The sequence below is a fragment of the Myotis myotis genome, unplaced genomic scaffold, assembly GCF_014108235.1.
Source record: "Myotis myotis isolate mMyoMyo1 unplaced genomic scaffold, mMyoMyo1.p scaffold_m19_p_6, whole genome shotgun sequence".
NCBI classification, from domain to species: Eukaryota; Metazoa; Chordata; class Mammalia; order Chiroptera; family Vespertilionidae; genus Myotis; species Myotis myotis.
This window is the reverse complement of record NW_023416368.1, coordinates 62,922,963-62,947,853: the sequence shown is the minus strand read 5'-3', so window position 1 is coordinate 62,947,853 and position 24,891 is coordinate 62,922,963. Positions and strand designations below refer to the sequence as shown.

General features: G+C 38.0%; 1 protein-coding gene across 1 annotated transcript in view; it reads right to left on the bottom strand.

Moving 5' to 3' along the window:
- The window catches only part of FSTL5 (follistatin like 5), a 602,839-nt gene that overhangs the window by 25,891 nt on the left and 552,057 nt on the right, over positions 1-24,891 (bottom strand). The window contains exon 15 of the mRNA XM_036315585.1: positions 19,858-19,982. Within this exon, the coding sequence (XP_036171478.1) occupies positions 19,858-19,982 (125 nt within the window). The remainder of the gene's footprint in view (positions 1-19,857; positions 19,983-24,891) is intronic.

Sequence of the window (24,891 nt, the reverse complement as noted above, 5' to 3'; positions counted from 1 at the left end):
ATTACTGAACAAGGACTCAAAAGTAAAATTAAATAGATGAATGTAATGTAATAAATTTACTACCATAATCTAGATGCTTAAATATTTTACAGAATATTTAATTATTATGTATGAAAAAAATTGTAAGAGACAAGAAATCTCTGATATAATATATTAGAAACAAAAATCTATTTTATAGTTATCCCTTTCTTGGGTATTTGTAATGGAAATATGCTTTCTAAAGCCTACGTCAATATTACTATTTGGTACTGAGTGCAAGTGTCATTGATTACAGTTTTAACATATGGGCAGCTATGAAGGAAGCTCTTAAATGATGAAGAAAATTAGGAATGAGCACATATACTTTCTGCTGAAAGTAGAAAATAATTTAAGTAAATGATAATTTAAGAATTGAAAATATCAGAAGATAGCACTACCCAATTAAAATAAAGCACATTTTAAACAATATAGTTTCATTAAAAATGTCCTGTAATGTGATATGCTATTTTTTTCAAATTAACAATGGAAATCTCTTTTTTTTTTTTTAAATATATTTCATTGATTCTTTACAGAGAGGAAGGGAGAGAGATAGAGAGTCAGAAACATCGATGAGAGAGAAACATCGACCAGCCGCCTCCTGCACATCCCCCACCGGGGATGTGCCCGCAACCCAGGTACATGCCCTTGACCGGAATCGAACCTGGGACCTTTCAGTCCGCAGGCCGACGCTCTATCCACTGAGCCAAACCGGTTTCGGCAACAATGGAAATCTCTTACAAGGCTGCTGTAAACACAATTTTCAGATATATATCTGAACAAATAATAGTATCAACATCTCTCCACAAAAAAACAAACACAAGGTTACTAAGTAAACCAGCCAAGGCAAATTTTAAGTGGAGGTAAATGTGTGCATGCATTTTGGGGGAGTGGGGAGTTCAAGGCATAGAGTGCCACATCAGAGCCCAAGTGTTTAAGAACAAGTACTGTGCTCCAAACAGATTATGTTGCTTTGTATACCGGCTCCACAATTTAATAATCATGTGATGCTGAGTAGGCCATTTAATTTCCCTGTAAGTCTGTTCCCTAATTCATGAAGTGGGAGTGGTAGTTTTAATTAATCTTAAGTGAAAACATTGTCTTGTGCAGATTAAACATCTAAAAAAGTGCAGATTAAACTGATGTCAAAAGTACCTGACAACTGATATAGGCACTAGCCAATTAGAATGCATGACAACATGGTGTACACCTGCTTCATACAAGCCCTGATTATTTCACACATACACATAAGTGCAAATGTAAAGTATATGCCAGTGATGGCGAACCTATGACACACATGTCAGAGGTGACACGCGAACTCATTTTTTTGGTTGATTTTTCTTTGTTAAATGGCATTTAAATATATAAAATAAATATCAAAAATATGTCTTTGTTTTACTATGGTTGCCAATATCAAAAAATTTCTATATGTGACACGGCACCAGAGTTAAGTTAAGGTTTTTTAAATGCTGACATGCCAAGCTCAAAAGGTTCGCCATCACTGGTATATGCACAGACAAGGTGATCTGAAACTAATTGACACTTTCAAATTTGTGTTACCCAACAATTATTATAGATGCATCAGGCTGTAGGGATATTCTTTTTTGCATCTCAGGACAGTGTCAGGTAAGTTCTGCAAGTAATGGCCAATGTGAGCTGGCTCTGAAGGAGGCATTTACTCACGCCACGGTCTGGCATATTTTCTATAAGTGAATGACAATGAGTTATTGCCATTTTCAAAAGCTGCAGGTCTTGACAAAAATAGATAATGCCAAACAATAAAATATCTGCTAATATGACTAAAGTCATAGGGAAGGATTAGATGACTTTGCAGGCTGTCTCACAAGGCAACTTTTGATTTTACTTTTCCTTTTTAAGCAGAAGAGAAAATAGCCATAACATTCCATAGAAAGCACTGAAAATGAGCATCACACCATTGTGCATGTAACAGATTCACCAACACACAGACACAGATCTTTGTTCCATCGCTTGTTTTGTTTTCACAGATAACCCAATGATAATCATAGATAATCACATATCTGGACTTGTTGACAAAGTGTTTATTTTCTCTCCCCCTACACCTACAGAAAGTGTCTGACAACCTCATTTTCCCACAGAATGGAGTTCTGTCTTGTTTTCCTCACGCTGTTCTGAGTTTTCCAATGTACTTCTACCAGGCTGGTGATTTGTGCATTTTGCTCAAAACACTGACCTGCCTCTGGACCTGCCAGATCACATCTCAATGACTTCTTATTTCAGAGAGTTTTGCTTTTACCACATTTTCTTTTCAGCCTTGTGGAAATGCAGGTCTTTATCATGGTTGTGATTTCGACCACTAATGGTATTTTACTTCAAAGTGTCTGAAATGAATTACACTGTAGGACTGATGTCGAGGGAAGCACATATTGAGCATAATAAAAACTGTGAGAGATTCTTTATTAATTTGTTTTGAGAACATATTGATATTCTAAATAACCTAAATAATAAATTTTAAGAGAGTTCAAACATTTACTTGCCTGATGCTGATTAGGTAATAAAGCATACAAGTTTATCATTTGTTTACATTGATACTGACATTAAAAAAGAAATTCCCCAGTATTCCACATGACATGTATTTATTTAGAATTTTTCCATGTCATCTCTTTTTTACAGAATTATTTTTTTCTCCAAATATTTCTAGTTACAGATAAGGCACTTCATAGAGCTCACCATAGGAGTGTGTGAATCAGCAATGCTTAGGAATGACAAAGAAATGACCCTTGGTTTTGAAACTCCTCCTATATCATGTTTGCTGAGGAGTATGATTAGCTTTCTCTTCAATACCGATATTAAAATTCCAAATTAAAATGAATAAGTAAATGAGGCTTCCAGAGCATTATAAATTATTAAGAAATAAAGTAAATGTCAACTTCAGATAATACTGTTCTTCATTGTGTTACAATTTGATAAATTCCTCAAAAATACATTTTAGAAATATTAGCCATGGGTTATATAGGATTCTAACTCATTTATAAAGCTTACCAATTATTCAACATTGCTGTAAAGTAGTTTGCTACTACATTAAAACTGAGAAACCTATTAAAATATCTACTCCAATATGCATTGCTTTGAACCAGAAAAAAAAATCACTGAATAAATGCCTCTAGAGCATTTTCAGAATAACATGAAAGACATAAACCTCAAACAAACAATCCAGGAGATTTATAATGAAATCTCCCTGAGAAGGAAAGAAGTAGATTCTCTAAACCTTAGAAGAATTAAGATATTCCCAAGGTCCGCGGTTTTGTTCAATCACAAGTTCTAGTCAAATCTTAAATAAAATAAAAAGGTTCCCTTTGAGCAAAGACCTAGTAAATTTTCTCAGCACTTAGAGAAAATGAGGATTTGCATAAGCCATAGAGATAGATGCTCAGGCTGAATAAGTAAGTGGCCCCATCTATAACTTATAATTCACAGGACTCTGAGAAAACTTACGGATGGCAACCCTACAGGCTTGGTGTTACTCTTGAGCTGACTCAAGGGATCCAAATATCTGCACACTGAGCTGCCTCCATATGGTGTTACAACTGGTTGATAAGTGGCAACTCCCTTGCTCCACAGAGCCTAAGGCCATGGAGAAGTTTTCAGTAAGTTGCAAATGGGCACTTAGCTCACTGCACTTTTTTCTTTTGCACAGAGTCACCATGCCAGACAGACATTCAGAGAAACTTTACTAAATGCATTATTTTAAAACAATATTTACTAAGTGCTCATACATGACACAGGAATAGAAAAACTTGCATGAATGAGAGTGCATTAGGGTTCGGCCAGGAGATTGATATAAATTAAGAGACCTAACACAGAATCAGAAAAAGCACTTTAGACAAAATAAATAGTTAAGTGGAAGCAGGAAAGTATGGGGACTACTCAGGTTTGCATTGGCTGGACCATAAGATATGTGTGGGTTAGGGTTAGGAGCTAACGCTGCAAGGGAAGTGGGTTCAATGTGGTTTGGATTTAATGAATATGCAATAAGAAATATATGAAGTTTTTTCCCCCCTTTTTTCTTTCCAATGCAGAGCGGTATCACTGTAGCTATAAACTTGGGAAGAGGAATCAGTGGCTCTCTGGTGAATTTTGAAATACGGTGAAAATGAGATGTATGGAGAAACAGTAAGGAGTTCATTACATTAGCAGTGAGAGTTAAGGGAGTTCAGCCTGGGGCCATGTCTGAGACACAGGACAGAAACACATTAATAAATAGACCTTATGAAGTTAGACATGAGCAGACAGCAAAATATTACTGCAGGATCTGCAGGAACTATAGACACCACACCATATTTTTTCTCTGTCCCCTCTGAAATCATTTACCTTTGGAAGAGGAAAATGAAACTGATCTAACCGATATTAAATACCGTGTTAAAGGACTCAAAGGAGTTGAAGAGCTAGTTTCCAATCTAGGTCTGTGTGAGTCTCAACTACAAATGAGAAATAATGAAATTGAAAATGCCAAAGGGACTCCAATTATGGAAATTACCGCAAATTTTAGAAAAGGTGGTTTTGAGATAAGCTTTGAAGGGCGTATTAGGCAGACAATGAAGAAACAAGGCATCCTGCAAGTAACTGCAGAAAGCCAAGAAAATATAGTGTAGGTCTGTTGAGAGGAGTCGAGTTTTATTGTAGCAGAGGTATACAAAAGCAAGAGAAGGGGATGTTTTAAAGGCAAGCTCAGGCTAACCTGTACAGCACATCAGTCCTCTGGTTTTGAACTCTGAAAATGAACAAAAGACTTCAAAATACTATAATGTACAAGGTGCTAAGACACTGGATTTAGACAAAACTGAGTTTATAGTTGGTTCCAACATTTATTAGATAAGTTAGTCACCATATGTAGAATAGGGATAAAAATTAAAATAGGTGCTAGTTTTAAATGAGGCAGTGCATAAAATGTTCTTAGTTCAGTGTCTGCCATAGAGTAGGTGCTCAATGTTTCTTAATTGCTAATAACATATTATATGATAATGGAGGAAATAAGAAAAAACCTACAACTAAGCAATGCAACCTGAGGGCATGTGAATGGTACAGTAAACTTAGACTTGACTTAATAAACTCAAACTTTAACTTCTATATTAAAATAAGAAAACTATAGTTATTTATTAAAATGACTATTTTATGTAGGACAAGAAGAAAGAAAACTAACACTGATGAAACCCTGTCACACAATATGAATAAATGGTATAAACTGCATTTCAAGGAAATTTTTCAGAGAACTGGTCCACTTTTCCTTAACATAGTCAATCCTTTTTTTCCTGCTAAAATTAAATTCTTGGTTTAATTCTATGTATGACTTAGACTATCATTGAATTCATTATAATAAAAAAGTGAATCTGCTTAAATTATGTACATTGTAGATTTCCAATAAAAATTAATGCTATTTTTCACTTATATAAATATAATAAGAAAAATGATTCTTTGATGAATTTGAAATTTTGATAATGACTTTATGAATCAGAAGGATAAATATAATTGATCTTACTTCTGTAAATCCTAAGCTATGGTAGTTCAAGAAGTTATTTAAAGTATCTATAGATATAAAAACCTAAGTGACTGAACGATCAAATGACTGAACGACAGCGGCAAGCGCACCAGGACTGGGATGAGCAGGTGCGGCACCAGGCTCAGGCTCCTCCCCGGCCGCCTGCCATTTCACACACTACTACATCCCCCGAGTGGTCCCTGAGGGATTGCTGGAGGGTGCAGCCCAGGCTGAGGGACCCCCCTGGTGTGTGAATTCGTGCACTGAGCCTCTAGTCTATATAATAAAAGCCTAAGCGACCATTACAGCAGAACGACCAGAACAACTGGTCGCTATGATGAGCACTGACCACCAGGGGGCAGACGCTCAATGCAGGAGCTGCCCTCTACTGGCTAGTGTGCTCCCACAGGGGGAGCGCCACTCAGCCAGAAGCCAGGCTCATGGCTGGCAAGCCCAGTGGTGGTGGCAGGAGAAGCAGGAAGCCAAGTGGTAAGGAGCAGTGAGCTGGTGGGCAGTAAGAAGTGAAGGGTCCCAGACTGCATGAGGGTGCAGGCATGGCTGAGGGACACCCCCCCCCCCCAGTGCAGACTTTCATGCACTGGGCCTCTAGTTTTAAAATAGTAAAATATGGTAAAATGGATAAACTTTAAAATCAGATAAGAGGTAGTATCTTTAAAAGGATTTTCAATATAAATTTTGTTGGCAGGGCACAGATCAGACTCAGAAAATAACAAATAGATTAATGCAATCTCTGTTTTCAGAAGGACTCAAATAATGATGCCTAAACAGTATATCTTTTGTAAATTTATGAAATATAAAATACTAAGTTATTATAATAATGTACATCTCAAATAACTATTGCCAAATGATTTTTATTCCACTGTACTTCCATTCTTATCAAAATCATTTGTGGTCAAATCTCAGAATTAAATTCCATTATTTCCCAGTATGAATTATTATTTGTATGGAAGTAGAGTTGTTTTTGTTTTTTAAATAGACTTTTATTGAGTTCAGAGAGGAAGGGAGAGGGAGGGAGAGATAGAAACAACAATGATGAGAATCATTGATCAGCTGCCTCCTGCACACCCCCTGCTGGGGATGGAGCCCATAACCCGGGCATGTGCCCTTGACTGGAATCGAACCCAAGACCCTTCAGTTCACAGGCCAACTCTCTATCTACTGTGCCAAACCAGCTAGGGTGGAAGTGGAGTTTTTGATGTCAAAAACTACCAAGCAAATTAAGTCTGTATGCAATGAATTGGGAAGATGTGTTTAGCCAATATAAAGATACATAAACCAATGACCTATTAAAATATTTTTAGTATCATGTGCATGATATATATATATATATATATATATATATATATATATATATATATATTTGTTTTTGTTGTTGTTAATCCTCACCTGAGGACATTTTTTTTTCATTGGTTTTTAGAGAGAGTGGAAGGTAAGGGAGAGACAGAAAAACATTGATGTGAGAGAGACACATCAATTGGTTGCCTCCCACATGTGCCCTGACCTGAGGGCCACTGTACACCCATGCTGTTCCACAGCCTTGCTGTTTAATAGTTGAGTTTTAACATTATTGAGGTGTTCCACAGGTGTGCTGTTTCATAGACGTGCTATATCACAACTTATCTGTTTGCACTGAATAAAGTCTCCCCTTTCACCCATACCCCAAATAGGGAATTCCTGTTGGAATTGCACTGGTGCCAATGACCACTGGTTGACACTACCTAGCAGAGAGACAAGTAATCTATGCAACCATACCATTTTCTTGTTGAGGGTAAAATAATTTGTATTACCATTTCCAGCAAAACCCTAAGTCATATGTGACAAAGGAAAAAAGCACCTAGAAATGTGCTGTCTCCTAAAGAGATTACTGGATCCTATCAAATGGATAGCCCTATGTTTTACTGAACACTTTGATGAGTTCGCATAAGGACCTCTGAGAGAAGATGCAAGAGCTATTTTACTTTGCATAATAAAACTCAAGAGTCAGATCTGCACTGTAGAGTGTTTCTAAATTATGTCATTAGTGCTTCATTGATTTTCTCAGTAAAAAGATTGCTATAGTATCAATCTATTTGGAGGTTTTATTAAATACTATTACTAGATGTCTAGTCATCATACCCGAACAAAACATTTTATTTTTTAAAAAAGTAATCTACATATTTTGAATATAGTTTGCTCTTTAAGTCCAACCTCATTTCCCCATACAACAAAAATATTACATAACAAATGCAGGCTACTAATATGACTAAGTGATATTCTGTCAAAAGAGGTGCTGGTTTATTTGGTTCATACACGTTGGACACAGGCTCTTTTCTTGTTAACACAGGGCCAAGCAGGAAAGCAGACAGGATTCTCTAATTCAAGCAGTAATCAAGATACCAAGCTGAGCACAAACATACAATACTTGGCTTTAAGCACTCAGTGATTTTCTGTCTAAGTATTTTACGCTCACTGTTGGGCTGCACAATATGGTAATGAAGGTTGAAACTACTGCTTAAAATAAAGACAAAACCAGTAAGCATAATGAAAAAGAAGAATGGCATTATAGATCAAAGCCTGAAGGGTATGGTGTGTTTATTTCTTTTAGAAATAAGGTGAAGAAAGTTATCAAGTATTTATGTAGAAGAAGCTTTGCACAAATATAAGAATGCTAGAAGGTTTACCAAAAATGATTTGTATATGTATGTTTATACTCACTCATAAAAGTCTATATATATATATATATATATATATATATATATATATATATATATACAGTTTGCTTAATAAACTATTTATGAACGTTCTCTTTTTCAGATATAGCAGACCCTAGGTTGTGGGGAGGTAAGGATAGTAGGTGCTGACAATCTAGTTAGTATTTATGTGTAGGAGAGAGAGGGGATGAAGAAGCAAAGAAACTGGAGAAAGAGAAGGTCATAGTTTCAGAATTTATAAATGTTTCAGATATTCACCATTTGAGAGACTACAGATAGAAAGAGCTCTAACTTCTGGGATATTTGGAATTGTTTTGTTTGTTTGTTTATGTGAGTTTTTTTCTCTTTGTGAGAGTAATTAGCACATAAGTATGAAGGTAAGAAAAATATTGAACTTCACTGAATTGTGATTTTGTGAGATCTTCATCTAAGAACCATTTTTTGAAACAATTTTGATTGCTGCTTATTATCCTCAGACTACACTGCTTCTAAAAATGTATTGAATATTTGATATTTTCAATTTCTGACGTGCTAGGATGTCAATGTAACCAGACAATTTTAGTGCTGGAATTGTATCTCCATACACCTGGCCTGCCCATGCATCAAGTCACAAGTATAGAGTTGTTTTGATATATGGCTAGCCACATATATATATAATTTTGCTTTAACAGATTTGATAAAATACGAGGGAGTATGGTACACTTTACTTTCACTTTCACAGAATGTTTATTTTTCCTTTGGAGAAGCTTTAAGGAAACATATATCAAACCCAAACCCTTCTTAATCATTTCCTTGCTATAATTTATAGCAGAAAAGGAGTGCTATAGACTTCTCTTCAGGCTGCCAGAATGGTAACCACTACTTATTTCAGTTTTCCTCATCTCTGGCAGTGGAGCCATAGCCATTGGCTGTCAGGATTATGATAGATCTGAAACAGGATTAACCCTTAGCTCCTTACTGTCATATGTAACTGCAAGCACTCTTACATCCTAAACCTGTTCTACCGGGGGCACGACATGAGACGGCAGGGTTCTTTGGAAAAACAACGATGCTGGGGCAAATAGAAGGCAGAAGGAAAAGGGGAAGACTAAATGAAAGATAGATTGATTCCAAAAAAGAAGCCATAGGGACAGGTCTGCAGGAGCTGAGCAGGGCTGGTGAGGACCTGACATAGTGAACATCACTCATTCACAGGGTTGACAGGAGTTGGAGCAGATTTCATGACACCTAACACACACGTTCTTATATTATTCTCCTGTAGTTAGGCAGGCATGAGCAGAGTAAGGACTGTAGGTCAGCTACGGAAGGTGACCAGGGTGGAAAGCCTGGGTACCTAGCAATGGACGAAACTGGGAAAACAAGGACCTCACTCCCAGGGTAACCTTTCCTCCCTTAGCATGTCGCCTCATGTGGTAGGAACAAGGGGGCCAGAGAAATAGCCTCATGCCACTCACATGAAGCCCTCGCACAACCACTCCCTGTAGCATTAAGCCCTGAGGATAATAAGCTGCTGACCCGCATCAAATAATCTTAGGAACAGAGCCTCAGGTCTGTTGACCACAGAGACAGAATTTTGGTCAAACTAGAGTTAACATCTAGGCCTCAGTTGTGTTTCAGCTTCCCACCCAGAAAAGCAGCAAACCAGGCAGAACAATGCCATGTCTGACATCAGGACCAGATGCAGTCACTACTGAACCCCTGTCCTGGCACAGAACAATCAGGGGAGACTGGAACACTGAGGAGACACACCTGGGAAGCTGATGCTCTCTATTGAGATTCTCCCTTGGGCCCTCCCCTAAAATCCCGCCCTTAGAATGAAAGACTTGGCACTTCCCTCTCCTCTCTCTCTCTCCTCTCCTCTCCTCCTCCCTCTCCTCTCCTCATCCTCTCCTCTCCGCTCCATCTCCCTCCTGCCGCTCCTCTCCTCTCCTCTCCTCTCCTCTCCTCTCTCCTCTCCCTCCTATCCTCTACTCTTCCTCTCCCCTCCCCTCCCCGCCCTCCCCTCCCCTCCCCTCCCCTCCCCTCCCCTCCCCTGCCCCCTCCACCTCCCCTCCCATCCCCTCCCCTCCCCTCCCCTCCCCTCCCCTCCCCTGCCCTCCCCTCCCCTCCCCTACCCTACCTCCCCTCCCTCGCCCTCCCTCCCCGCCCCTCTCTCCCCCCTCCTCCCTTCCTTTCTCCCCTCCCTCCCTCTCCTATAAACATTAAGTTTAAGAAACTGTATAATCAACCAATCAACCCATACAGAAAAATGACAATAATAAAGATATCAGTTTTCTAACTGCTCCATTTTTTCTCTCAAGAAATAGAAACATTTTAAAGGTGGATCTCTAGAGAAATATAACTGAAAGAAACAAGAGGAGGAGTTTGAAATTCTAGGCAACATAATCAAATGGTGGCGTTGGGGGTGACTTAAAGGGGAAGCTAGCCTTTCAAAGCACCTAAAATAGCATCACCTAAGCTGGCATCTTCCCTTTCTATGTATAGGACTAGTCCTGGAGTGGTATGTGAATAAGAAGTAATTTCCTTCTTGTATTTACTATAAGTATCCTCTGTGGCAATTGACATCCACATGCTTGAACTAGATGGGATTACCTTGGCCTCTAGTCCAAGCACTCTAACTTGAGAGAGGACAAGAGCTAGAGGACGCATGATTTGCAGATGTTTCAAGTGTCAGGATATAAATACATCTTTGCTCATTAAGTGGTACCTGATTTAAATTGCATTGACTACATGATTTAGTCAATGAAAATGTTAAACAATTCCTTACTTATAGCTCTAAGTAGCCCAAATGTTAGCTGTATCTTAGGTGAAAATATCTTGCTGCTATTCTATTCTCGACCTTCCAACTATTTTTATTCTTGACAATCAAAAGCTTTAAGAAAGACTTCTGCTAATTCTTGCATTTGTTGTAGCTTATATTTTCTGGCTTTCTTGGAATCATGCATTAGCTGTATCAAATTTCCCATCTCTGCTTTCCCACCTTGGCTTTCATTTTTGTCCTCCACTAACCAAAAAGAAATCATTCTTTGGAAGAATTATAAAAAACATTTCAAGGGTGGTCCCATGCAAACATTTCATCACTCATTGCTTGGATATCTGCCATCTCATTAGCTTCTCTTATTTTCTCAGTTATTCTCAATCCTCTAATCTTTACCCAGAATTAAAATCAAACAAACAAAAGAAACCCATGATAACATGAAAAATTCCTGCAAACCAATTGTTTTTCATTCCTTATATACAAACTCTAGTAGCACTGCAGAAAAAGTTGTAATCTATACACGTCATGATGAGAAATTGACATTCAAATTTTTCTTTTCAGAATGGTACCAAACATATAACAATCAATTATGCAAGTGTCCATTCTTTTTTTTCATGCAAATTAAAAAATTTTATGCATCCAAAAACAATACACAGAATGGGAGAGAACACTCGCAAGTCATGTATCTGACGTTTTTTGTTTGTTTGTTTGTTTGTTTTTGCCCTCCCATACTAGAGTATCTCAATGAGTAAGGGAAAGGAAGAATCAGGCCTGTGTGTGTGTGTATGTGTGTGTATGTGTGTGTGTGTGTGTTTTAAGCTTTACCTTATTTTTTTATTTTTTATTTTTTTTTAAATTAAATCTTTATTGTTCAGATTATTACAGTTGTTCCTCTTTTTCCCCCCATAGCTCCCCTCCACCCGGTTCCCACCCCACCCTCTACCCTTACCCCCCCCCCCACTGTCCTCATCCATAGGTGTATGATTTTTGTCCAATCTCTTCCTGCACCCCCCACACTACTTTCCCCCCCGAGAATAGTCAGCCCATTCCTTTCTATGCCCCTGATTCTATTATATTCACCAGTTTATTCTGTTCATCAGATTATTTATTCACTTGAATTTTAGATTCACTTGTTGATAGATGTGTATTTATTGTTCATAATTTGTATCTTTACCTTTTTCTTCTTCTTCCTCTTCTTAAAGGATACCTTTCAGCATTTCATATAATACTGGTTTGGTGGTGATGAACTCCTTTAGCTTTTTCTTATCTGTGAAGCTCTTTATCTGGCCTTCAATTCTGAATGATTGCTTTACTGGGTAAAGTAATCTTGGTTGTAGGTTCTTGCTATTCATCACTTTGAATATTTCTTGCCATTCCCTTCTGGCCTGCAAAGTTTCTGTTGAGAAATCAGCTGACAGACGTATGGGTACTCCCTTGTAGGTAACTGACTGTCTTTCTCTTGCTGCTTTTAAGATTCTCTCTTTGTCTTTTGCTCTTGGCATTTTAATTATGATGTGTCTTGGTGTGGTCCTCTTTGGATTCCTTTTGTTTGGGGTTCTTTGTGCTTCCTGGACTTGTAAGTCTATTTCTTTCACCAGGTAGGGGAAGTTTTCTGTCATTATTTCTTCAAATAGGTTTTCAATATCCTGCTCTCTCTCTTCTTCTGGCACCCCTATAATTCGGATGTTAGTAAGCTTGAAGTTGTCCCAGAGGCTCCTTACACTATCTTCATATTTTTGGATTCTTTTTTCATTTTGCTTTTACGGTTGGGTGTTTTTTTGCTTCTTTGTATTTCAAAGCTTTGACTTGATTCTTGCGATCCTCTAGTCTGCTGTTGGAACTCTGTATAATATTCTTTATTTCAAGCAGTGTATGCTTAATTTCTAGTTGGTCCTTTTTCATAACCTCCAAGGTCTCACTAAATTTATTGGCAGTCTCACTAGACTTATTGATGGTCTTACTAAATTTATTGGCGGTTTCTAGAAAATTCTTGAAAAACCTTAAAAGTATGGTTTTGAACTCTATATCCAGTAGTTTGCTTTCCTCCATTTCTGCATTTGTGACCTGTTTCTTTGTCTCCGCATTTTTTATGCTTAGGGCCCAGTGGCTCAACCTTCCCAATTACCTGAGGTGGACACTCTTGGTGCACCCCTTTGTGGGCTTTGTGCACAGTCTTGTTGTAGTTAAGCCTTGATTGTTGTAGGTATCACTGGGAGGAATTTACCTCCAGGCCGATTGGCTGTGAGAATCAGCTGTGTCGGCAGTGGGAGAACTTCCATGCTGGAGACACCCTTCTGGGGCAAGGCTTGCTTCAGTGGGGCTTTGGTGCTCACTGAGTCTGCCCCTGAGTGTGTCCCTTATGGATCTGAGGAGTTGTAATCTGGATGGTCCCACTCTGACCACTAGGTACACTGGCTCTTGGATCTCTAAGGAGCTGCTAATTTAGCCTCTGCCTGAGGCTACCCATCAGGAGTCCAGCTGTGAAGCAATGCAAGCGGCTGTGGGGCCTTGGGCCTTTTGGAAGTTCTGGGTTTCTCTGATCCAGCTGCAGTTTGTTAGGTAATTTTCAGATTGCTAAGGCCTTTCATATGCAAAAGCCTCTGCACACAGCTTGGGTGGGGCGGGGTCTCAGGGGATCAACAGGGCGGAGCAAACAGCTATGGCTTCTCCTCAGTCCTGCCCTAAGAGGCCCCGCTTCTCAGTGTCCTGGTAATCACTGCAAGCACCTCTGAGAGAAAGCCACCCTAGAGTTCCGACCGATGCCAGACAGTCCAGTTTCTCCCCGTATGAGTCTGGGTCCCCAGAGACTCACCGTGAACCAGAGTTCAGAGCAGTCGGGAGCTTGAGACTCCCTCAAGGCTGAAAAAGACAAGCACGTCTCCAGTTTCCAGCCCTCTCCACATGCACCTCCGTACCTCTGCACTTTACTTCCATACCGCACCTCCTCTGAGTCTCAGTGTGCTTTTCTCTTTCCTTCTAGTTGTAGAATTTCCACTCAGCCAGCCTTCCTGTGGTTCTGGATGATGCCTGTTTTGTCTTTTAGTTGTATTTTTGAAGTGGTTGTGCAAGGCAGCAATTTCCGGTGTTTACCTATGCCGCCATCTTGGTTTCTCTTGCAAGTGTCCATTCTTTATGAATTTAATTGCTTTGAAATTTAACACAATGATAGTAATACCATTTTTCTCAAAAAAATGTATTTTCTTTTTTTTATTTTCCCTTTATTGATTAAGATATTACAAATGTGACCTTATCCCCCCAATGTCCTCTCATCCCCCAGATCCTGCCCTCACCCTCACCCCCTGTTGCCCACATCCATTGCTTAGGCTAATATGCATGCATACAAGTCCTTTGGTTGATCTCTCCCTCTCATCCCCACCCTCCCCTACATTCCCTTTGAGTTTTGAGCACCTGATCGATGCTTCTCTGTCTCTACAACTGTTTTTGTTCATCGGTTTATGTTGTTCATTATAATCCACAAATGAGTAAGAGCATGTGATATTTATCTTTCTCTGACTGACTTATTTCACTTAGCACAATGCTCTCCAGCTCCATCCATGCTGTTGCAAATGGTAGGAGTTCCTTCCTTTTTACAGCAGCATAGTGTTCCATTGTGTAGATGTGCCAAATGTATTTGCAAATTACTTTTTAATTTATGGTTAATTTAAAAAATTATAACAAAAACCACTAAATCCCCCATGCATTATCCATATCGTAAAAAATTTAAGAGTACTAGAACTATAATATTCAAATACATCTATTTACTTGTAATGATACTATATTAACTTAGTTCTTTGGATAGAAATTATGAGTAGAACAATGAAATATTTTGCTTTATACCTGTAGAATACTTTTGATTGAAAAATAATGAATTATATTAATTTTTATAATATTCAGTAGACATAATTGGTTCTTCTGAAAATTAGATATGTATATTCATTTTAACAGTTTATCTTTAGTATTATCTATCTATATATTTTTATATAGAAAAAATTCCAAATTGAAATTCTTCATATATGAAATAAATATTTCTCATATCACTGCAAAACACACTTCTTTTGCACTGGATAACCTCCTTAACTTTAGAATTATGATTCGTGATTTATGAATTACTTATTGAAGTTTAAGGTTTTTAAAGAAAATTCCCTATTAATGCAAATCTGAAAAATGAATATCTAGTTAATATACATTGCCAGTTAACTGAATTTTGCAATGAATTACTAATGTAAAAAATACATTATTTATTAAATATTCAATGGAATCATTTCTGTGAAAATTAACAAAACATAATATATAAAATATTCTTAAAACATATACTTATAGTAACTTAAATAGGTATATTTTCTTTTTTTTTCTTTATTTTTTTAATATATTTTATTGATTTTTTCAGAGAGGAAGGGAGAGAGATAGAGAGATAGAAACATCGATGAGAGAGAAACATTGATCAGCTGCCTCCTGCACATCTCCTACTGGGGATGTGCCTGCAACCCAGGTACATGCCCTTGACCAGAATCGAACCTGGGACCTTTCAGTCCACAGGCCGACGCTCTATCCACTGAGCCAAACCGGTTTCGGCAAATAGGTATATTTTCAATAATCATCAGAAAATTGTTATTAACTAAATTTTAAGTAATTTAAATTTTCCCTAAATAATTGTGGAGGGAGGAATTAACCAACTCCTACACAGTGGAGGGGGTTGGTGGGTGGGTGTAGGGGGGATAAATGATGATGGCTAGAGCCTGACTTTGGATGGTAAACACACAACACAGTGTACAGATTATGTGCTGTAGAATTGTGCAGCTAAAACCTGCATAACTTTGTTAACCAGTGTCACCCCAATACATTCAAGAAAAAGCAAAAAAAAAAAAAATCTACTATAGAGTTTTAATAACCTTTAAAAATAAACTTGGTCAATAAGCATTTATTCTGTCCCTTTCAGAAGCTCAGCAAGTAGCTGGAACTACTGGGGAGACAGGCTAATAATGCAACCTCTCTCACCTGCCAGGGAGTTTAGTTAATCATATTCACAAGTGGGGCTCACAAATGGTTGCATGCTGCTCTGGAGTTTTTCTGCATTATCGCCTGGACAAACGTTCATATTTAAGAACTAAGAACTCAGGGACAGACTTTTGGTCCAGTAACCAGAACACTACAGTGCTAAAGACCATTTTGATTTAGATCAAACACAGTGTAGCATTGGTGTGTCTGATTAATCCCCAGCCTAGGGCTCAGGTAGTCTTTTAATTTCTATGGAGAAGGAAGGTACAAATAAAACAAAAATGGGGTATTTTCACTAATAAGCTCTTACTCTAGAGAAGTGGTTCTCAACCTTCCTAATGCCCCGACCCTTTAATACAGTTCCTCATGTTGTGGTGAACCCCAATTTCATCGTTACAAATTGAACATCATTAAAGCATAGTGATTAATCACAAAAACAATATGTAATTATATATTGTGTTTTCCGATGGTCTTAGGCAACCCCTCTGAAAGGGTCGTTCGACCCCCAAAGGGGTCGCGACCCACAGGTTGAGAACCACTGCTCTAGAGTATGAAATAGGAATAATTACATGTGGCGTAAACTGTGGCACTCAGGGAATGGGATTGAATTAAGGTGAGGAGCTGAATGAGTGGATGGCACCAGGCCCTTATCAAATATTTCTTAAATTGTAATATTAGTTTCCTGAAATTCCAATTCCTCAGGCCATTCAAAAGGGACCTAAATTAGGTTCTCAAGGGTTTTTAAAGTGCTGAGAATTTCAAACTGTCTTGTGAAGACTGATTAGTGTTTTTTTTAACTACCAGTTTATCTTTTAATATAGGTTTATAAAGACATTTTGGTTCTCTTAAATTCCTCAAGTCTTGATATATTTGACAGACTGGATTAAAGAAGTTTGAGAATTATAGACACCAATAAATGAAAAAACGGAGGAAAAAATAACGATAAGAAACCAAACAGGGGAAAATAGAGACTTTTAGCAAAATTGTAACTAATCTCAGGGGAGTCCCTGCACCAGTGTAGATTATGAGTAGTCCGGACAAACTATTATAGGCAACTTAATATTCAAACGTGTTTTATGCCAACCCTTGGAAAAAATGGAAGTAAGCTGGCAAATGCCACAAGAGCCCATGGCAAATGGTGTTGCTGGACATGCAGGCTCAGATCTGCCTGCCAGAAGACGTAAGTTCTTATTCCTGCTCTTCGCTGCCCCACACAATGCATGTGCTCCTGAGGCGGAGCTCGCTGCATGCTGGATATTGTGTTACACACTGAGAAATGTAGTCAGGAGTATAAGATATATAGCTCTTCCCTCGATACTATATATTCTGGTTTAGGAAACAGTACAGCACTTTCTTCCTTCTTTATCTCCATTCCTATGAGAAACATGAATTAAGTGCCTACAGGTTTTTAGGCACTAAGGATATAAAATCCTGACACTTGTCCAGGAGCTTTTCAGACACAGGAGATATAAATTATTTGAAATGAGGGTGTAGCCATCTGAGGGAAAAAAAAAACACAGATTGATGTGCAGAGAGGTCAGAGGAAGAAAAGTAGCATTAATTAAAAACATATTCTGAGTCAGACCTTCTGATTGACCTGGAAATATATGAAAGGTATAACAGTGAGAAAATCATCTCAAATGCTGAAAAACACAATTCATAACAAGGTAAATTTCAGTAACAAACATACAAACACATGTGAAATTTCGTTAGAAAAACATGGATGGTACGTGAAATTGGTAGGAGAAAGGACTATATCATATCTATCCCTCAGGTTTTCCTAAGGTGGAACAAATCCTCATTATGTTAAAAATACTTTACATATTTAATAGTTTATTTCTGTAAAGGAATGCTACTTTTTACACTTACTCTTCACTTTAGTAACAGGAGTAATTACTTTGAAGTGCAATAGGAATTTTGATCATTCACTTTCATTAAAATGGGATCTATATGCAGGTAGGATTGCTATAATTTAATTTAGTATTCTTACAAGCATTGGAAAACACTCACACATTTCACTATACATCCCTAAAAGGGGGGAAAAAGACATTTACAAATACACTCAGGCATACTTTTGGGTGTTTCTCATAATATATAGAAATAACTAAAATGCAATTTTGCCTTATATGTATTCACATTATATGGATGTTCTTCTAATTATTATTAGCTCCAAATCCCAGAAGGTCATAATCATGTTGACCCTAAACAGATGTCGTGTTCTGAAAATAAATCAACTATACATACAAACACAGAATTGCACATAACACTTACTGCATCCAGACAAAGTTAAACTCCTACCTTGGAAGTTTTTTGGTTTTTGTTTTATCATAATGACACGAGTTACTTATTGTACGGTAAAAGAAATACCTAAAACTATACATTCTTGACCCTATTTGTTTCATAACCATGGGGCTTTTGCCCTAAATAAGTATATTAACAATGCATTTTTAAAAAACCCAAAGCTGATAATAGTATATTAAACAGAGTAATGGGAAATAGGATAATGGGGTAAATAAAAGCAAGTGTTACATATTAAATTATTGATACACTATGTGGTAGTAGGAATAAAAACATATATATTTTTAGGTAACATCTCAAGTGGTACCATTTTCAGTTCATATGCTGATTTCTTTAGTTTCTGAATTATTATAGTGTTTGCAGCCAGACCTTACAAATTATTCTTACTTAATGCAAATAATATACTTTTTAGTTCTACTTATTTTCCATATAAGCATGTAATAATTGTGATAGTACTTACGTTTTTAATCACTTTATTGCTAAGCATATACTAGGCAATCTGAAAATAATGGTCAACTGCTTGAGAAATATACTTAAACTCTTACATACTTCGCTGCACCAAAACCAGTTTATATATAATGTCTTGACTGTGAGCCACAATTTTGCTTTATTAATTCACCTTTTAATTTTGCAACTTGAATTTTTCATTCTTTCAGAAGTCTTACAACTTGAACTTTTAGATGAGATCATTTTCAATTGAATATAAGGGAAGCACATATACACTGCATTCAAACACTGGCTCACAGAACATAGCGGGAGCAGTTCCCCCTCGTGAGAATTCACTTGAGAAGCAGGTCAAAAGATTACTTGGGTTCAGATTCAATAATATTGTTAAGCAATACTTTTAAAATTTTTCAATAAATTGTGAAGATACATAATCCTAGAAATTGAGACTTATCCAAAGTACCCCCCTTTTAAGCATTTAACTGATTTCCATGAAACTTTGGTGTGATTCATTAGAAATTTCTACCTTCTCACCTCTTGTTAAATACAGAGATAGAACATGCCAACACCATGTTTTCTCAAAATGCAGAAGACCTCAAACATTTCATTTCAACTCAAATGTCAGTTTTTTGCAAAAGCCTAATAAGACCCTACTTATTAGTATTGGCAAAAATATTAACTAAAAATGCATGGCTCAGTGGTTGAGCATAGACCTATGAACCAGGAGGTCATGGTTTGACTCCTGGTCAGGGCACATGCCCGAGTTGCGGGCTGAATCCCCAGTGTGGGGTGTGCAGGAGGCAGCCGATCAGTGATTCTCTCTCATCATTGATGTTTCTGTCTTTCTCTCACTCTCCCTTCCTCTCTGAAATCAATAATAATAAAAAAAAGCAACTCTGTCTTTATAAATTCATTTCTGTATTGGGCTTAGGAAGAAATATATGGCAGAAAATTCATCACTAATGTTGATAAATAAAAATTCATCAAGCACATGAGACAAAACTAAATCATGTGCACTTTTTTGTGTCTCGTTTGTGTAACTGAAATGTGTTAGGGTTTCTTGTGGCTTTCTGTCAAGATTAGAGAGAAATCTAAAACTGATCATTCATTTTAGCACTTACCTCATGTGGGTGATGAGGAGTGTGGTAGTGGGAATGAAAAAGTCGTCCACTCGGTCAAACTGCTTTCCCACGGGCTGGGTGTGGATGGTGTGGTGAGGCACATTCCCACTGGCCAGGGTTATTACCTACACAGAACACACCTTGCTTAGATCTTGGCAATGCATTCCCTTAATAGCATCAGCTTTCTGTGTATTTAGACAAGAAAAGAATCTCTGGCACAGACTCTTTATTGCCACACTCTTTATTATTAAGCAAATTGGAATTCTGTAATTGCTTATTTTCAAAGTAGAAACTTCAGTTTTTACAAAGGAAAAAAAAGACAATTATTTGTCTTGAACAGTTCCTGCTTAAAATATAAGATGAATGTATTAAACAATGACTGTATTATAAAAAATTAACTTTGCTATAATGAGAATAATAAAAGCAAGCATACATATGTAAATAAGTGTTAGCTTTCTTCCTTTTTTTAAAAAAATAACTTTGTTGAGCTCTAACTGATGAACAAAAAACTGGCCCTCCCATGGAACAGAGGGGGAAGCATGGCACTGAAAACTCCAAAATAAATCATATCAAATATTTTAGATCTTAGAAATCCCAGAACAGATAAAATCTTATTTTAAAACTGTTTCCTCTTATATATAAATTTAAAATAACAGATTTAAGTAAGTTTTAATCAGAGCTTTCTTCTTTCCAACTATTCATTAACTACATTTAAAGTTTATTACTCATTAGAGGCCCAGTGCATGACATTCGTGCACTCGCGTGGGGGGAGGCCCTCAGCCCACCCTGCACCCTCTCACAGTCCAGGAGCCCTCAGGGGATGTCCAACTGATGGCTTAGGCCCATTACTCCTGGGGAGCAGGCCTAAGCCAGAAGTCGGACATCCTTAGTGTTGCCAAGGAGGCAGGAGAGGTTCCCGCCACCACCGCTGTGCTCACCAGGCATGAGCCAAGTTTCTGCGTTGAGCGAGATTGGATGGAAACCGGCTCTCCAACATCCCCCGAGGGGTTCCAGATTGTGAGAGGGTGCAGGGCAGGCCGAGGGATTCCACTGGTGCACAGCCGGGGTCAGGGAGGGACACGGGAGGTTGGCCAGCCAGGGAGGGATTGCGGGAGGGCTCCAGGGTGTGTCCAGCCCACCTCGCTCGTCCCGATCAGCCAGACCCCAGCAGCAGCTAATCTACTGGTTGGAATATCTGCCCCCTGGTAGTCAGTGTACATCATAGTGACTGGTCGACCGTTGACTGTCTGCCCCCTGGTGATCAGTGCATGTCATAGCGAGCGGCCTTAATCTCATTAGCATATTACACTTTGATTAGTTGAACAGCTGACTGGACGACCAGACACTTAGCATATTAGGCTTTTATTATATAGAATATTCTATTATTCATCAAATTCTATTAGGTTTTTTTTTTCCAGTTTCTCATACCTCCACATGTTTTGTTGTTGTTGTTTTTTATTGTCTCTGCTGCACTACTACTGTTCTGTTAGCTTTTTAAAGTATCTTCCTGCCTCCCCCCTTTTTCATATGGTCCCCAAATTAAGCTTCCTAAAGTATTGACCGACTATCTCCTTCCAAACTGAGTCTTTTCCTTTAGTTTTTATGACAGGAGTAAATAGCATTTTTATTTTTAGGGGCCTTTTATTCCAAAAGGTTAATTTTCTTTCAAGTAAGTATATATTCATTGTGTTCCACTGAAAACTGCCATTTTCAGTAAAAATGTATAAATTATTATAAGTTAGGATGGCTCAATTATGTTACAGTTAAAAAAACAACATAACAGGAAACAGACCTTTAAGTCTTAGTGGCTTAGAGAATAAAGATTTTGTTCCACACATCTTATGTTTCCTGAGGAATCTGGCAGGATATCTACTGTTTTCTCTCAGTGTTCCACACTGAAGGAGCAGCTGACTACCTCAAACGTTTCCATCCACAGTGGCTCTCATTTGCCAGGACCAGTCAGTCATATGTCTCCACTTAACCAAAAGGAGTTCAGCATGTGCCCGAAGGAGAGAGAGCCAAAGTGTTGATAACAACCTTAAAGACACTATACCTGTTTTGTTATTTGTTTTTTAATATATTTTTTATTATTGATTTCAGAAAGGAAAGGAGAGGTAGAAAGAGACAGAAACATCAATGATGAGAGAGAATTATTGATCGACTGCCTCCTGTATGCCCCAAATAGGGGGTTTAGCCCACAAGGGCATGTGCCCTCACTGGGAATAGGATCGTGACTTCTTGGTTCATAAGTCAACGCTCAACCACTGAGCAACACCAGCAAGGCTATATCTGTGTGTTTTATTGTTTTTTTTAATGAATATCAGTGAGAAAGTTGGCACTGGGATTGTAGCCATTCATAATAATGTCTACAAGACTTTAATAAAGGTGAACAGAATAACAGAGAAGATCTCCCCAATTTTTCTCTCTTTTGATTATATAGTGTATAACTCAAAATGCATGTACTTGTATTTGAAATTAATAATACTTAGACTGAAGCAATAATAATATTTACTGAGAGCTTGCTGCATGTCAATATGTGTTCTAAGTAGTTTCCAGGCATCAAGAATTTAATATTCATACAATACTAAAATATGGGTAATGCATCCCAACCTTCCCAAAACTACTGATGCAAAAATATTTCATGCCACCGAAGGCATATTAACTGAGCATCACTTATGTGCTTGGCATAGTCCTGGCTGTAAAAAACACAAGGCCACTTCTCTAGCTCCCCGCTATCTGGACTTTGTTCCCTGATGGCTCTGGGTCCTTCTCACTGCTGGAATTGAGCAGGGCGTGATGGATGGCCAAATTTGGGACTGAGACGACTAAATGCGAGGATGCACAGATTGATCTGATGCACATTAATCAATATGCCCCATCTTTCAGCAACCCTGGCTCATTCCTAATGGCATCCTGCCATTGGTCTCTCTACGTGTGATGCCTTCCACAGACCCAGAGCCTCCACCTCCCAATGTCACCCCATCTGGCCATGGCCTACTTTCTGACCAATAGCAACTCTAAGGACTTTATTCCAAGTTGTTTCTTGGAGATTTCTTCTCCAATTGTTTTGCATTTGAAAAGATATTACATAGAAATTGGAAAACTGTGCAGATGACAGACTCATGATTTTTAGGACAGCATTTCTTAAATTTTTACCAGGCATGATGTCTTAAAAAAATAACTCTGATAAATCTTTGAGAACTCACTTAAGAACACTAATTGGAAAAATCATTGTCTTACATACCTAAAATTACAGTACATAGGTTTTTATTTAATAATTGCAAATATCACAGAAATAATATATTTTGCTTTCATAATGGGCAAAGATCTATAGATTTACTAATAACCAAAAGGCAAACAAAGAAGAAGGGGTGTAAGCAGGGCTTTCTGGTCCTTAATAAAATGGTTTTGCTCCTTCAAGGGTCAGTGGGCACCATTGAAAGATACACTGCATTAAGGCCAACAAGTTGCCTACTAGCTTTTACATCCTAGCATCAATCTCTCTTTCCAGCCTAACCTTTCAGCATGTGGCATAGACACTCTGGCAAAAGTGAGAGCGTGCTCATGTTTTTGATCTGGTGAATTCCATTTCTCCAAAGGAAAAGTGTCCCCATTTTCAAACAAATCTTAGAACCCATTTTCTTTGGGGATGTTTCCTGATAAACCTGTTCTGTTGGGAGACAATTATCTATGAATATTCGACATTTTTGCAGAGTCAGGTCTTTCTGAGCAAAGGGCCATGGCAAAATTTGTTAAAGGATGACGTCAGCAAAAGTGCCTGGGATGCTAGAGATGGTGTTTTTGCTCCTGAGATATTTAGAGACTTAAGGCATTTGAGCCAATTCTTGACTTCCCAGGGTACTGACTTGCCCCTCTCTCCCAGGACAAGATTTGTATATATTTCTGAATAATAATCTCTGTCTCTCACAGCAGAGGATGGGCTGAGGGCAGCAGCCTAAAAAAATGTAGAGACACATATCTTCAGAGTCCTTTCCTGTAGTACAACTGTGCTGCACTTGCAGAGTAACACTGGTCTTCCCCACATCACCCGATGGGGGTTGGGGCTGGAGAATAGCTGCTAACATGCTCCCTGGGTAAGAAATGGTCCATTCTCTGATCTACAGACCCTGCATTTTCTTTCTTCCTCTCTTTCTTTCTTTCTTTCTTTCTTTCTTTCTTTCTTTCTTTCTTTCTTTCTTTCTTTCTTTTATCTATCTATCTATCATCTATCTATCATCTATCACCCACCATCTAAATACATATAGATGTGTGTACACACACAAACTTTATGTAAATAAATTTTCTTGTATATACTATTTTAAGAATATTTCTCACCTCCTAAATTTTATTTCATATTTTCAAGTGTGCCAGAAAACATTTTAAAAATTCACTAAATCTTATTAGCATAATTCCCTCTCTTTTTTTTTTTATTCAGAGAAAGAGAATCTATTTTGAGAAGGCTGAATAATGTGTGGAAAGTTACTAAACACTTATAAAAAGACTTTTCCCCGTTTTCTGTATGTCATTAAAGATGTTTGCCTAAAGTTATCTTTAAATCATACCTATTCTATTCATCTTGTAAAGATTATATTTAAATACAAACTCTCAAATAATCAGAGCCTATGAGCATATTGTGGCAGATCATCCAAACAATGGTCCTCAGTGAAGATTGTGCTCTTTCCATCAAGAGACTGGCTATTACTCCATCCCTTTGCATCTAGGCAGGCCGTGTAACTTGCTTCCATCAACAGGCTGAATGAAGTTACTTAAATAAATCCCGAAGCCCAGATTTTAACTGGCCTGGCGACTTCCAGTATCTTGTAACCTGGAATCACTATGCTGTGAAGGTGTCAGTCCAAATGGATGAGCAGGCACATATAAGAGACACAAGACACCCAGCTAAGTACTACCACCACAGGCAGAGGTAGGAGTGAGGCCGTTTTGGACCTTCCAGCTGTTATTCACAAATGATTTCAGCATTGCAGTGAGTCCTGAGCTCCCTGAGCTTGCCCACAGAAACACCTAGACTGCCAA